This window comes from Blennius ocellaris (assembly GCF_963422515.1).
Source record: "Blennius ocellaris genome assembly, chromosome: 14".
Taxonomy (NCBI): Eukaryota; Metazoa; Chordata; class Actinopteri; order Blenniiformes; family Blenniidae; genus Blennius; species Blennius ocellaris.
This window is the reverse complement of record NC_137663.1, coordinates 15,911,848-15,927,787: the sequence shown is the minus strand read 5'-3', so window position 1 is coordinate 15,927,787 and position 15,940 is coordinate 15,911,848. Positions and strand designations below refer to the sequence as shown.

The 15,940-nt window shown below is 41.7% G+C and overlaps 1 protein-coding gene across 2 annotated transcripts; it reads left to right on the top strand.

Annotated features, from left to right (window-relative positions):
- The first annotated feature begins 215 nt into the window (after positions 1 to 215).
- Positions 216 to 15,196, top strand: LOC308139229 (14-3-3 protein epsilon). Of its 2 annotated transcripts, XM_080508583.1 has the most exons (7): positions 216 to 440; positions 5,213 to 5,412; positions 6,590 to 6,696; positions 8,486 to 8,692; positions 8,978 to 9,114; positions 10,215 to 10,268; positions 13,130 to 15,196. In XM_080508583.1, exons 1-6 carry the CDS (start codon positions 377 to 379, stop codon positions 10,220 to 10,222), a joined length of 723 nt encoding a protein of 240 aa, XP_080364709.1. In that variant the 5' UTR covers positions 216 to 376; the 3' UTR covers positions 10,223 to 10,268; positions 13,130 to 15,196. The 2 variants fall into 2 exon arrangements, with proteins under 2 accessions (XP_080364709.1, XP_080364708.1); XM_080508582.1 differs by lacking the exon at positions 10,215 to 10,268 and having other exon boundaries at positions 13,130 to 15,192.
- Positions 15,197 to 15,940: the final 744 nt, after the last annotated feature.

The following is a 15,940-nucleotide window of genomic DNA, read 5'->3' as shown; positions in this document are numbered from 1 at the left end:
TCTTGTATGAGTCCCCTATCAAGGGGCTTTGACTTAAAGAGTTGGTTGAAAGAAAAAAAACTGCATCGCGGTGTCTAATTTACTGAAAAATTACTGCAAACTGGGGTTTGAATCGACCTTGGTGGGGTAATCTTGCAGAGTGGGTCTATTTCGGGACCGTCCATGAGGGCTGTGGGTGGGAGGGGGGCGCGAGAGGGGCGGAGTCCGGCGTGGACGTCCCGGATGAAGCAGCGCCGCCATCTTTACGGCAGTGCCACCGGTGGGTCTTCGGCTCAGCGCTGAGCGTCGGTGCTGAACAACCGCCAGGAATCTCCGAGCAGCCGCTAATCCTCCCTCTCCACCGGGACGCTAAGAGAAGCCCCAGCACCCGAGCACCATGGGCGACAGGGAGAACTCAGTTTACCAGGCGAAGCTGGCCGAGCAGGCGGAGAGATACGACGGTAAGGCTCCGGGATCGCTCGCGGTCACTGCACTGAAAGCCGGGGCCCCTCACCCCTACACCCCCCCCCCCCCCCCCCCCCCCCCCCCTCGATCTCCCTGCGCAGGGGGCTCCGAGGTGCAGGTAAAGCACTCCACATGGATCTGTTGGGTGAGACTAGACAAAATGGCGGAGGTTTCCCCGAACAGATTGAACCCCCTCCTCCCCCCAAAAATAGAGGAAAAAAAAAACCAGTTTGCAGCCCAGATACGAACCCCTTTCCTTTCTTGCTGGAGAGCCAGCTCCTGCTCCGGTGTTCGGTGAACATTGCCTCTCATTCCGCGGCGAGCCGAGCTAGTTCCCCACATTAGCTTCAGTTAGCCGCTAACTAGCTGCCTTGCCTTTCTTCAGCCCCGACACGCGTCACACCAAACTCCATTCAAAAAAATCCAGCGGTTCAGCCAGCGTCCACACCCAGATTAACATGACCCGCAGCTCCTCGGAGGCTTCTCACTCTGCCGGGATCCACCCCACACTGCAAGCTGTGCATGTTTCCTACAAATCTGACTCAGTCTCTACTGGTATACCGCAACTATCCAGTGTGTGTGTGTGAAACAGCCAGGCTTAACTAATAAATCAGTAGAAAACAGAAAACAAATGTGGTTAGACAACACTTTGTGCATTTGCATGCAAGCTTTGTCAACGAATTCAAGCGTTTCTTTTCCCCGTGCACACTGTTATTGGTGGCAACCTAAAATTTGACTTTTGGCAACTCAGTCTTCTTCAGCAAAACTTCATAATCAGTTAATAAATGACAAATAAGTATACTTATAGCCACAAATGCAATGTGCTGTCATGGCACGAGACTATCTTTTAGTGTGGTTGAACATGCTGCACTTCTTTTTAGGTATATTATGTTTTTCTATTAACTGTTGACTACATTAAGACTTTGTAGTTTCATAACATTGTTTTAGGGGGAGAAAGTGAGTGGATTCTAGTTTGTGTGAGTACAAGACAATGGCTTGAAATGTGCCTCGGCTTCATATAACCCACATACATTTGGTGTAGAAGCGTATCTATGTGTTAAAATCTTGACTCATGAGAAACTATTTATGCCCGAGCTGCTAACTCTGATTCACTGCACTCATTACAGCTTATTGGCAGAGGTGGCAATAGCTCAGCTTTTCAGGTAGCCATTACACTACCATATTACCATTTTTCTTCTGCATGGCTTTATCTTACTCGCATAGACAGTGCCACTGAAGAATCTCAAGCACACATGTTTGTTTATTTTTTTATACTGTGGGAGGAAAATTCCCCACACGCAACATGAACACCACCCAGATAGGCGGCTCCAGCCCAAACTTTAACTGGGGGACTTTATTGCCCCATGAGAATGAAATGATGGTTTACCATCTTGTAGGAGTGATCAGAATTGGTAGGTAACCATTTTACAGTGTGGCCTGCATTGCTGCAGACAAAAGCTCATCAATCATGGTTGCTTTGACGAGTTTAATGATTGTTTTTAGGAGATTTGCTTCACTGTCTCCTCTCAGTCACACTCGTGTAATGAGACGCTGGCTTTTAAGGAGCAGTTGTAGGAACAGTCAGCATGGCATGTTGAAACAGTTCACACAGGGAGTTCTAGCAGCTTATGAATATATTGGATCACTTACTTTCTGTCTTTAAATCGATCCAGATAAATTACATTTTACTTGGGTTTTTTTAAGCTGCCCTGTTGTTGCAGCTCAAACACGGGTCTTTTCTGTCTTCTGTTTCATACAGGCAAAAGATCAAATTTTGTTTTTAAAGGCTTGCATTTTCTCTGCATCGATATACCATTCCAATTCAATATTGTATTTTACGGGTTCATGATCATATAAATAACCACTCTGCTGGCGGCTATTTTTAGGCACATCTGTCTTTACTGGATTTTTCCCCCCAATAATAAGCCTGCAGTTTACTGAGAGTGGGGAACCTGCTGCATTGGCAGAAAAAAAAAACAATTAAAAAATGGGCTGCTGCAGAACAATCATGAAAAACTGAGTGACTTTTGTGCTTTTAGTAGATAATAATGACTGCAGATGTGCTGATATTCACTGTTTTTATGTACATTTAACATTTTGCACAAAAAACCAAGTTGAATTTTAGCTATGTAAAAAACAAAGGGCAATCTAAAAGTAGATTTTATTTGAAGAATATATTTCAGTGCAATGTCATGGTTGTCTTCATTGTGTAACCTAATGAATCGATAATACAGGAGTAAATCACAGGAAAACATGCACGTACTCAACTCTGATATTCATCGTCTGCTATATCAGCGGTGTCTAATAAGTATGAACATGATTAGGCCACAATTAAATGATTGATTGTCCAACCCTTCACTTGTTTAAACCAGTTACTGTTGAAAAACAATCAGTTTACTCTACATTATAGAACAGGTATGTAGAACAAACTGCTTACAGGCCAAATACAGCTCACTTATGGAACCAATCTGGTCCAAGGGATGATCTTGCAGTATAAAAATGAAAAAAGGTTAGAGAATTCATGCAAACTGAGAGGCAGCATGTATTTCCTAAGATTAACTTGAAAGAAATCTCAAGTAGTTTAAACGTGAATGTTGTCAGATAAATACTTTATTTCTTGGAGTTATTTACGACACATTTTTGGTTGATATAAAGGTCAAAGGGAGGTGTAGGTACTTCCTGAAATAGACTATCTTATGGTTTTTACGTGTGCAAATCCAGTTTGGACTCCGTCAGAGCAGGTAAAGTCTCCGTCCCCATGTTGGGAACCACTGGATGAAATCACTACAGCATCTCTGGTTAAATGTCTTCCTGGAGGCAGTCACCTGTAATAATAATGGTAATGCTGGTATAAAACAAAACAAATGCTACAAAGGCAGAGTGAGGTCAGGGAGTTGATTTGAGTGCAAGCAAGGGCGGCCTAGCGAAGGGATCAAACCAGCAAAGTGCTCCTCCTAGCTTGTAACCATTGTGTATCAGGTTTCACCAACATGCTGGTATTGGCTTCTGCAGTTAACACCCAGTCTGCGGCCTTTCAAAGCCCAGCCATTGGCACACTGCTCTCACCTCCAGGGCAGGGCGGCGGGTCCTCCGAATGAGGTTTCGATTACTCGCTTTGCTTTGAGATTTTAAGTGTCAGAGTTCTGATGTTTGTAAAGGCTGCCTGATGTAGCATCCACATGTTAGAATAACCCAGTTCCCATATGAAGCTCTGGCTGAAGTGGTGTTACAGGTGTGTGATGTGCTGCGGCATAGTTCAAGCTTTGATCCCAGACCTTACAAAACGAACTGTTCACTTAAGTTAGAGGTCTGTGACCCTCGACTCTCTGTAGTGACGACTTGAATCCCTCAGAAAAAAAAGCAAAGGCAAAGACATCTAAAGTGGCTGAGTTCGCTTAAAATGGTAAAAATAGAAAGTGGACCCTACAAGAGATGAAAAAAGGAGCAAGTGCAGTTTGGTGTTACTCAGCTGATGTAGTAAAGTGCATGATGAATACTGCTGACAGCTGCAGATCCAGTTTAATTTAGATGTTTATGTTCGTGCAAAGCCTCCTTAAACAGCATGCTGTGATTTCATTAGAGGCTCCATGTTGCGCTTCATATATATGAACCCAGAGGAAATGGTGTATTGTGTTGATCAATTACTCACAGAGCAGAATTTTAGGTTGGTTCTTCATTTTATCATGTTGGTTTTTATTTTTTATTTTTTTGCTGTTTTATACTACACAATAGAGTGACTTTCTGAAGTACAACTAAGACAGCTCACATTTTATCTAGCTCAGCAGGTTCACTGTCTTGGCTCCTTTCCCAGCCTCCCACCATACGTGTCCACAGGTGGTGGATGTATGCATTAGAGGAGGTTTTGTTTGGGCAGCATCCCAACCACTCTTATTACTGCAGCACTGAGTGTGGCAGAAACCTTTCAAGGCTCAGCTGTGTTTCAAAGGGAAAGACAATGTGCTTCTTTTCACTAAATACAAATCATTAAATGCTTTTCTTATTCCCTAAATGTAAAAATTTTTTGTGGACAATGTTAATTTGGATGTTTCTGTGAATTACAAGGACACTTTGAAATATTCAGCTCTGGCGTTTGTTCCCTGTTAATCTTGATAATCTAGAAAATGCTGTCAGCAGTTTGTACTAGGAGTGATTCAGTGAAGTTGGTCACTCTTAAAGGAACAGTTTAGGGCAGGGGTCTGCAGCCTTTATGACCAAAACGGTCGTTTTGGTCACTTTCTACCAAATCTAACTTAATCGGTTCCCCAAAATACATTTAACCTTTAAAATGAGGCTGATGCAGCTCTTAAAGTTTCATGTATATTTTTGGTATATGAACATAAACTGTATCTTATGTTACATTTATGAATTTGCAATCACAATTTAGGATTGTAAAAATATTTATTTGTTTTTGTGCTTCTCTAATTTTTCTCAAGCGGTTCTGAGAATGTCGATAAGAGCCTCGACAGTGTAACGTTAAGATAAGTGTTGTAAAACAGTAAGATGGGTGTTGTGGTTTATTTACACATGTTAAAGGAGCAACTCTGCAGCATGGGGGGGGGGGGTACTGTTTTGAAGAAATAACTTTCAAGGTGTTTGTATGAAAAAGCTCGATGGAGAAAGTTTTGTTTTTTTGAATTATGGTTTGTAGCGTCCCTGAATGTTTCTCACAATGCTGAGTTTGTTGCCATTTTTAACCCGGCGGGAACACGAGAAGTCCATTACTCGTGTCGTCTGATAATATCCCCCCCCCCCCCCCCATGTCTCTCAGAAATGGTAGAGTCGATGAAGAAGGTGGCCAGCATGGATGTGGAGCTGACCGTGGAGGAGAGGAACCTGCTGTCGGTAGCGTACAAGAACGTGATCGGAGCCAGAAGAGCCTCCTGGAGAATAATCAGCAGCCTAGAACAGAAAGAAGAAAGCAAAGGTGGAGAAGACAAACTAAAGATGATCCGAGAATACAGGAAAACGGTAAGACATTCCTCCCATTTCCATAAATGACCTTGTTCACATGCATCAGAAAAGTCGGATCATTATCTGCTTTCTGGAATTATCAGAGCATTCGAGTGATTATGTAATCTTTATCGGATAATGTAGATTATCGGATTATGTAAAGTTTGAACACATCCACAGGCATGACAGCAGAAAGTCAACAAAGAGCCAATTCTAGAGTGAAGAAGGAACCAATTTCATGTTAAATGAAACAGGAAAATAACGGGAACTATGAACCTTTCATCTTCTCATATGTAGACGATTGGATGAGGATCTTGTTTGTTTGTCATTTGGAGGATTTACGATCCAAAAATCAATGCATCAAAAGTTAAGCTGGATACTGGAAAGTGAAGCTCAGGGCCTTAGAAGCTGGAACTGAATTGTCTGGGTATGGATTAACTTGAACTTAAACCTGGGATATTCTCACAGTCCTAACCGCTTTGAGAACCTTTAAATCTTCAGCATTTGTTCCCATTGTCTCGTTAACGGCTGACTGCTTGTCTGAGAAGCCCACTGAAGTGAATGTCACTTGTTAAGAGGAGCTCAGTTCAGACGTGATCCTCTCAAACATCCTGAAATGGGACCAAAAATTTAAAGTAAAAACCCACGAGACTGAAGGAGAGTTTATTTGAAGCCGCGACTTGAATTTTTATCCAATAGAGACAGGTAGAGCAGGGAAGATCCTAGACATGCTTCACTCTCTGTGGTGGGGGATTTTTATGCCCCTCTCCCCATTGCCAGGAAGTGATGCCATCTCACGGCCCAACAACACTTGTCTGAGTGAAATAATGAAGCAGGCAGCAGCCATGAATTAACTTTAAAGCACTCCTCTCCTACGGCAGAGCGACTCCTGAGCTGTGGCGGCACCACAGAGTAAAACCCGCTCTAACGCTGTCTGGCCGCACCAAGTGTATAACAATAATTTTCCAAAGTGCTGATTTGTAAGTGAAATCGTGAGACTGCTCTCGCTGGGAGTCACACAGACATGCAGGCAGATGGTGATGTCAGGTACAGAAAGACAACAGTGACCTGGGATCTCTATTCTGCAGTATCCAGTGAGTGTATCTGCTCTTGATATTGCTTGTGTTGCAGGAGGCCGAGCGCCGCAGCAATGTTTCCTATGCACTGACGGCTGGGTGCATGTTTTCCTCTGCAGGTCGAGAAAGAGCTGAAATCAATCTGCAACGACATTCTGGATGTACTGGACAAGCACCTCATCTTAGCTGCAACCACGGGAGAATCTAAGGTTTTCTACTACAAAATGTGCGTATCCAACGGACAGATGTACAATTTCACACCTCTTAATGGGATTGCGCTGATGTGGTTATACAGGCAAACGCGCCGCATCCTGCAGGGCTTCGCCACGTTACTCCAGGATTCACATTATAAATGCTTTCTTCCTTGTTAAGGCAGGATGCGAGTTGTTGTGCACCTCAGTTCCCATAGTGATCTCGCGCTTCAAAGAAAGCTCCACTGTCTTATGTCACCCTCGTTCCCTCCAACTTGTTTCCCAGCACTTCATTATTGTATTTATATCCGTTATTAGTGTCGTATGGCTTCTCAAAAGGATTACTGAACACATTGTACCATATATTTTGGTGTATGCAGATGTTTCTTTAGAAATATGACAATATTGTTTGGTAACGTGCTTAATTTTGGCTTATTTTACGATTTTATATTCTATTTTAGTGCCATCTGATTTAAAATAGAGTGCACTGATGCTTGTAATGATCTCATCCTGTGCAGGGACTTGTACTTAAAGTGCATAAATACAAACATCCCTTAAGCTTGATATCAACTGTTATCAGCTAAACTGCGAGTGGTCCTCGCTAAAAAGGAGCAATGTCACCACTGTTTGTAAAGAGAAACTTCTACAAAAGAACAGTTGACTGCAACTTGTACACACGCTTGCACATATGTACACAATTGGCTCCATGCAGATGCTAAGTGGTGCGATTACTTGCCGCCCGATGTACGATCCGTGGAATATCTACTCTATAATAGAGTATCCACCTGAAGAAATGGCAGCCCTGCTCACAACACACACAATGTGTGTCTAACAGAAGTCCTAACAAGTTACACGGAGGAAATCATGCTGGGATTATCCACGAAAAGACTGTAAATCTAGTAATTTTCAAAATTAAGCATCTCAACATAGAACGTCGTCGTCTGATGTCTCACTTTAATCATTCAACGTTACATCGTGACTGATGGCAACAGGCCAGATGTCAGAGGCTGAAAAGCACAGTTTGACAGTGTGGTGAAGCGTGGGAGAGTGTCATATTTGAGAATGACACTGAATATTAAATTGTTGGGAATGAATGAACAGCGTGTAGAGAAACCGCAAATGTAAGATTACGAATTCAAATTTCATCATTTAGTCGCCGTATAAGTGCTCGAGATCGGCGATTACTTAAATGCGAGTACTCTTTCACGTGTAAAATGGCATCGTTGGCGCTTCCCTCATTTAAACATGTCCACAGTCGATGTGAGGGGAAATGTATCCAGTCAAGCCTCTCTTTTTTTGTGGGGGCGGGGGGTTGCTTTAAAAAGAACCACAAGTTGATGGTTTAACTTAAATTGACAGATTTTATAAAGATGACTCTTCCCTAATTTTTCCCTGCACTTCATAGCTTTTCCCAACACGTACACACTATCGCATATTTATCTGTTTACAGGATGAACTGACCTCCAATTCTCTAAGTCACACTCTGTTGGTTCGCTTTCATCTCTACATGACAATACATGAATAGATTAAGGAGCTCTTCTGCGATACGAGTCATTTTGTACCTGCTACTAACCACTAATCCACCATTCACCTTCTGTTTCAGAATTCACTGAAAAAACCCCACACTTGTTAAGCAAGAGGACATTTTTTGATTTACCAGCAAAGATTGATGGTGGGGGGAGGGGGTTCTGAAGCATTGGGATAGAAGTTCTATCAGGAAGTGTTTGAATGTGTTTCTTTCAGGACTCGTAAAGACTTGTAAAGCCGTTCCTGTGACAGCTGAGATCTGCCTGAACTTTTGTGTGCATTTTTCTTTCTGCGCAGGAAGGGAGATTACCACAGGTACCTGGCAGAGTTTGCTACAGGCAACGACAGGAAGGAGGCAGCCGAGAACAGTTTGGTAGCGTACAAGGCCGCAAGCGACATCGCCATGATTGAACTCCCTCCAACACACCCCATTCGCCTGGGACTGGCCCTCAACTTTTCCGTTTTCTATTATGAAATTCTCAACTCGCCAGACCGTGCGTGCAGGTGAGCTTGCTCCGCTGTTCGAGAAATGGTCGGAGAAATAAAGTATATTGTACAGACGACGAGTTAAACTGTGGCGAGAAGAGGAGATCCTGGACGATGGATGTGGAGTACAAGGATTCACTCGGCATGGGAAAATCAACTCTGCATGAAATTCTACATGAAAAGAAAACGCGAGTGTGTCGCAGCTGTTGGACCCTGCAGGAGCCAAAGCATTCTCAGGAAACGGGCTGCATGGCCCCACTTCTCGTCCTGTGTGTGATTGTCTCGCGTCTTCTGTGCCGGCAGGTTGGCGAAGGAAGCGTTCGACAACGCCATCGCAGAACTGGACACGCTGAGCGAGGAGAGCTATAAGGACTCAACACTTATCATGCAGTTGCTACGTGACAACTTGACACTATGGACCTCAGACGTGCAGGGAGACGGTAAGAGATGTTTTCTTTCCCCCACAATAGAATCTTTTTTTTTTCTCTCTCTTTAGATCAGACAACACTGCAGCGTTCAAATGTGAATGTTAAAAAGTGATATACGGCATAAAACTATGAAGAAATGCACGAGGGCGGTCATGTTTTATTAAGCTGGAAGGTGGCCCAAAACAATTGACACATTGTTAAAGTTACTCTACCAGAAACAAATGTTTAAAAAAAAAAAATACTTCCCATAAATAAACCAATACATGAACCCAACCCGCACTTGCCTAAATCGATCACACCAATGTTGATCTTTACAAACAATCCGAGAGTGTTTCATTGACTCACGTCCTCTTGGAAAACCTACGTGCCTGGGTTTCTTGAGATATAAAATATGGCGTGGCGGCAGATCAAATGAAAATATCAACATTTGACAGATTCAGCCTAAGAGAAAAGCCAGACTTTCTCAAAGAGAGTACTTAAGCCACAAGAATATTAGTTTTTCCACAAATCTAGATCTCTTCAGAAAGTTATTGAAAACATCAGCGATGTACATCAACAACTAAAACTGGGTCCTAACTGTTCCATGTTTTCCCCCATGGGGGTTCTGGTAGAGGAACTTTAATATGATTGCAGTGATTACATTACAGAGCATTTCTAATGTGGGAGAAAATGAGGAAACGAACCTATCGTTATCTCAAGGATGTTATCTGCTGAATTTGTGTAGATAAACTGAGCCATCCCACTGGAGTCGGTCTTTTATCTCGTGGTGAGGACTCGCCCAAATAAAGCTGCAATGCACACCCCTCAAATGTTTCCTTAAATGCGAATTTAAGATGCATTGACTTTGCTGCTACAATTACAAGAAAAGTAGATCGTGGATCTCCAGCTTTCATGAAATTACATTCACATAGTGACAGTTTAGTTTAGTTTTTTTTTTTTTTTTTGCAACTCGAGATGTTTTGTCTCAATTTGTGGTTTCATTCTGACATGCTTCTACTGTGAGAAACCCTGTCAAGGTTTTCCTCGAACCTCTCCTCTAAAACCTGTGCTGTCACTCCCAGTACTGACACTCTCCTCTAACTCTTCATCTCCCCTCCTTCATCCTCCTGTAGATTCTTAAGGACAGCCCTCTTCCTTCCCTCCTCTCCGTAGTAGAAGTGTATTTTGTAAGTCATTCATCCGGTGTGTGTGGCCGTGTCTTCACCTCTCACCGCCCCTAACCCACCGAACCCACCGTCGCCCCCTTCACTTCCTTCACAGCCTTTCGAGGAACGCGGGAGCTGTAATTTACTGCACCGCTTCCTCGTCCCGGTTATTTCTGCACGAGTTCTTAAAGTGTGTTAAAGTGTTTACGTCTCAGAGGGACGCTGATTACAGACGCCGCCTCGTAAACAAGTCCAACGAAAGGCAGACTGATCGAAGCTCTGAGTTCTATGGCCGAGTTTCTAAACTCGGTCACTCTGGTTGTTGCTTTCAATACACTAGTAGCTGGAAAATACTTGATCACTGTTGTTGATTCAATTCTTTGATACTGTAGTTACTTTGACTAGCTGAAATTTATTATGCTTGATCAACCGGTTTGTTGCTCTTGAGACACTTGAGAAAGTTATTTTGACACTAAAGATATTCATTATTAAAGTTACTAATAATTCACACTTGGTACTTGTTTAGTCATAATTTGTAGCATCGTAGAATATTTTCAGTATTGATTCTTGTTAGTTGCTATTTTATTTTCAAATAATGACTATTTACTAAAATACTATTTTCACCATTAAAACCATAGTGATTACATTACATTACTTAATTAGTAACTGAGTCATTAGTTGATCAGTAGGATACTTCAATAGAAGTTACTTTACTAGTGACTGAAAGTTAATACTTGATTATCGTCGTAGTTCCTAGTGCTTTATATACTGTAGTGAAGTTTCTATGAGTAACTGAAAGTTAGAATTAGTAGTTACTACTTTAATACATTTTATAACTTTTTATTCATTCAAAATGTGTCCATCATTTTAGCTATTGCTTTCAGATACTTACGCAGTGGTGTTACTTTAATAAAGTGATCATAGTTCTAATTACAGATTTAAATATCATTAATTTACTTGATGAGTAACTGAAAGTTATTACTTGATTAGTTATAGTTGCCAATAACTGGTTTTATATACTGAAGTAGTGAAGTGACTCAAATAGCATTGAATACTTTCTTAAAGCAGTCGTTTGATTCTTCTGTACAGTGTGTAAACAGTCAAACTCTGTGAAATGCTGCTTCAGTCTTGCCTATGATGGAAAATAAAGTAAATCAAAGACTTTCTTTAGAAGCGATCATCTTCAGCGCTGGATTTAATCTGTTTTCCTTGTCGAGGCGCAATAAGACCAGAAGACTGTCACTCAGATCTAAAGGTTTAATTCTCACGGCCGTCTGCAACAATTCCTTTCTAATCGACACCTAAAATAGTCTCTCCTCTGACCCGAAGGAGGGTCATGAACAGGAGATTAATTTGAGGATGTGTGCACATGCATCTACACTATTAAAAACATGAATAATTTTAAATTTTTTGAATTTTTTTGCCAACCAACGCAGCTCAACTATGAATCATGCAGTCCTACTAGAAGTAACTCAAAAGTGTAAAGATAGCAGCATTCCGCGTTAATCGTGCTTGAGTGGACCCAGAAGCACGTGTGGGCGCCCGGCTTCTTCGCTCGTCACGCCGGTACCACCGAACACAGCCCATCAGGGCATCACAGCAAAGTGTGTGTGTGTGTGTGTGTTTGTGTGAGATGATGGCGGATAAACTGCAGCAGCATGTGAAGCTCCCGCGGCTCCCTCACGTCCCCGTTAGCCGCGGTGCTAATGAGCGCCGTTACGGTCTCTATTTTAATCGTGGCGGATTCTCCGGCCTTTGTTATCGGTGCCTCTTAATTCTTCATTACACGGATGGCTGTGCTGTCACCATGGTAACCTGCTCCACCGGCCGTAAATCTGACTGTTGCGCTTCCCCCTGCTGCATGTTGAAATCGTCACTGGTGAAAGTTTTTTTTTTCTTTTTTTTTTAAAAGCATGATTCACTGAGCACATCTGAAACAAAGTTTGAACTGTGCAAAGTCTGTTTGAATGTTGCTTCTTTAATTATTACTAAGATCAAACTAATGCTTCTCATTTTGTCATTTTAATTAAGAACTTAATTAATTAAGACGCGAAGGAGGAGACGTGATTAAACTTGACGTCTTAAGTTTGTGAAAAATCCTTGTTGCTGCGTTGCAGCTAAGATTTTATTTTCACGCTAAAACGATCTGTTGCGTCGCTGTTTAATAGGCTTTACATTACTTAAATATATTTCACAATACCGACCCATTTAATAAACAAGACGGCTTGGATTTCTCCACCAACTACATTGACCTCGTCACAGAGGGAAACAAAGGTGAAGCAAATAAACACATTTCCCGAGCAGAAGCTCCATTTCTGCATCTTTCCACTTTTCAGCAGCATTTTGACAGAATTTTTCCTACTAATGTCCTTCTCACTCTTTTGTGGAGGACGTTTGGATGTTATGGCACCACATAAAAAAAAAAAGAAAAAAAAAAGTATATATACCCACACGCAGCTGACCCTGCTCATGTGCTGATTGTTCACTCCGAGAAGAGCGAGGATCAGTATCTGTATTAGGCTCCATTTACATGTTTCATAGTGTTTTGGATGTCTGTCTACACAACAACTGTGTGGAAACGCAGTGTTTTAAAAATGATTCTAAAGGTGGAACTCTGTCTCCATGGAAACGGGGAAAATGCTGCTTTTCTGAAGCGCGGCTACTCTGCATGCACACCACAGCTGAAGTAAATAGTTCTTCTGCACGTGCGAGTCGATAGACCAACAACGATGCGAAATCGATGCGTTTTTCTTTTACTTGAAACGTTTCCGTGTCAACGAGGCCTTAGGAGCTGAACGTCGCGGCAGCCCAGTGGAGATCCGGGGCTGGATGTTCACCGGTCCTCTCTGCAGTGTCCTAAACGTTTCTTCTCCTCCCCGCAGGTGAAGAACAGAACAAAGAAGCACTGCAAGATGCGGAGGACGAGGCCCAGTGAGACTGAACAACCCAAGACGAGCGGCCCTCCTCCTCCTCCTCCTCCTCTTCCTCTTCCTCGCTCCTGTCCCCAGACAGTCCCACAGATTTCATCGGGGTTTCTACTACAGCCCACACTTTCTACCTTTTCCCTTCATCTCTATCCATCTGTCTCACCTTTTTCCTCCCCGTACCCCCCCCCCCCCCTCTCCAAGGTCCCACTTGGGTCTTTTGTTTCCACTACCCGGGGGGGTTTTCACCTTATGTTCCACCCCCGTTTCGCAAGCCTGTACCCTTTACGGTTCATGTCCTGTTTCATTGTTTTTATTTGACTTTGCTGTATCATCTGTTGCCAAGTACGCTTGCCTGTATTTGTAACACACATATGCAAGAGTTTATTTAAAGACGATACTTTGCTGGGGTTTTTTTGTTGTTTTTTTTTTGTTTCCTGTTTCTGTGTGTTAATGAACAACATCTTGTCCATGCTTCTGTTGGTTTTGAAATACTTCAGTTATCACATTGACGTACTATCGCGGTGATGGAAGGTGTAAAAGGGATGCGTTCAAGCTTTCTCGGAAGAATTAAGTGCCCTCTGGACTCGCTGGTTCCTTCAACACATCAGGTTTTCTTTCGGTTTTTAACGACAGAACATCAGAATGTGCCGCCCCTCCCCCCCCTTCTTGTCCGAGCATCACTCTCACCTCCTCTCGTCCACTACTGGACCAAGTATTGTGCTGTGAGGCTGTAGCGCTTTTGCTAATGGCAGATAGCTAGGTAATGGCTTTTTAACAGAGAAAATAAAGTGTGCGTGCGTGTGTGTGCGTGGGAGGAGAATGCTCCACACTCTGATTGTAATGTAAATGCAGTTTTTGCATTGGCACTATATTAAAAGAAAACAGTTTGGGAACTAGAGGCCTGCTGTATCTCTCCTCTCCCCTGACTCTTTCAGGTTTCCTCGTCTCTTCCTCCTTGTTTCCTCTCTTCCTTCTGTTCAGTATGTGTAACGTGAATCTGATTTGTACTACTGGATATTCTCACCGGAGCCACAAGTACCATCTGTATTCTTACTGAAACACAGCATGGAATTAACATTAAACTTCAAATGGAAAATTGTGCCGTGTCGCGTGTAGCTCTGTTCAGCCACTAGAGGGCAGTGTTGGTCTGTTGTAAATGGGGAAACTACTCAGCATTATGACCTTCTGATGTGTGACAATGAAAACTTTAGTTTGATTTATTAATTGGGAGATATTTCTCACTGGATGTTTCTATTCAATTTTCAGTTGATGAAATAACTAAAGTATTTCTATATCATACCACATATGAATAGTTTTAAGGCTATTCGTCTTTCATATTCTCCCTATTAATTTTACATATTTCACTTACACGTTTTAGGAAAAATGCATGTTCACTATACATTTATGAAACTGTATTCACCAATGAATTTTCACAAATTCTACTGAAGCATGGTTTTCTAGTTTAATTGTTCCACTCCTCTGAACACTGTTTCAAGGCTTTGTTTCTAACTTGTGACTTCCTAAACATAAACACAATAAACATTATTTCCCCCAAGTACATTTTTTTTGTTAAAACTTTGGTTTGAATTACTGAACTGCTCAAAATCATTTTCTTGCTCCAGGATTTCTGCACACGTGAGAAATTTCTCTGGTTCCCACATCTGAAACATTTACTCTCCTAAAATGTGGTTTTGGCAAAGAAATCTAAATGATGTTTGCCTTTAGATTATTTTGGGAGGAGTGTTTAATTGTTCTCCTAAAATGTTGACGTAAAAGTAGAATAACAATTTTAATACAATTGTATTGATGTTTTTTGGGGGGGATCAAAGAAGAAATTGATCTCCTTACACTCTTTGTACATCCTTAATATATACATGTCGCTCTTTAATCATCAGACGTGTGTTAATTTTTTTTTTTCTGTAGAACTGGTAATGTTCAAAATTCTGCTCTTTTTCACGGGTTGAGAAGGTAAAGAGGCATTGACAAGAATAACAATCATACCAAGTTGGAATGAAGTGTTGTGTTTGAAAAATTACTGTCAACCATGTAATAAAACAATATTTTTTTTTATTTTAAAACAGCTGCTTGTCAAATTTCTTCTTGTTTGGGTGTAAATAAGTCTTTATCAATGTTTTGAAAAATATGGTTCGTCTATGATGTCTCTTCCCTGCCCATTTTACCTTTTAGTGTACAGCTGGCCTTTATCTACCGATATATTTTCAGGGTTTTATTTCCTATTGGATTAGTATGGAAGCCTCCTGTTCTCAAATCAAACAGATTCCTAAAATAAAACGTGGATCGTTTCGATGTGTGAACAGGATCACACTGTTTTATAATCCTCCCTTGCACCTGTGTGAAGAACACCTTCTAAAATGAAGAGGAATTCACTGTGCAGTCACCCTGTAATTACCACCTGTTCAGCAAACTGTGCAAAGTGGAAATTATGGTCTTGATGTAGGAGCTGCTGGAAGAAAATAGGAGTGGGATGACAAAATGTGAGCTGGGAAACATGAAGTGTGATCAGTTTTATTGAGTTTCATTCTGTCTAGTTCATAGATCGTCACGATATTTTAAGACTATTGTTCAATTTGACGACTTTTTAAAGAGTAAAAATGTGCTTTTGTACTCTTGATCAAGGTTGTTGTTTGGTTTAAGTCGAGAAAATATAGATAAATATGTAAGTTCATTAACACAACAAGAAGAAGAAGAAGAAAACAGTCATTTTTAATTATTTCAGACCTGGACATGTTTTAAACAAACAGAATG

What these genes read in the sequence shown, in the direction of transcription:
- LOC308139229 (XM_080508582.1), top strand. Translation starts at nt 377, where the DNA reads ATGGGCGACAGGGAGAACTCAGTTTACCAGGCGAAGCTGGCCGAGCAG. An exon ending in GCAGGCGGAGAGATACGACG is followed by an intron (nt 441 to 5,212) that starts GTAAGGCTCCGG and finishes CATGTCTCTCAG; the next exon opens with AAATGGTAGAGTCGATGAAG. An exon ending in CTCAGACGTGCAGGGAGACG is followed by an intron (nt 9,115 to 13,129) that starts GTAAGAGATGTT and finishes TCCTCCCCGCAG; the next exon opens with GTGAAGAACAGAACAAAGAA.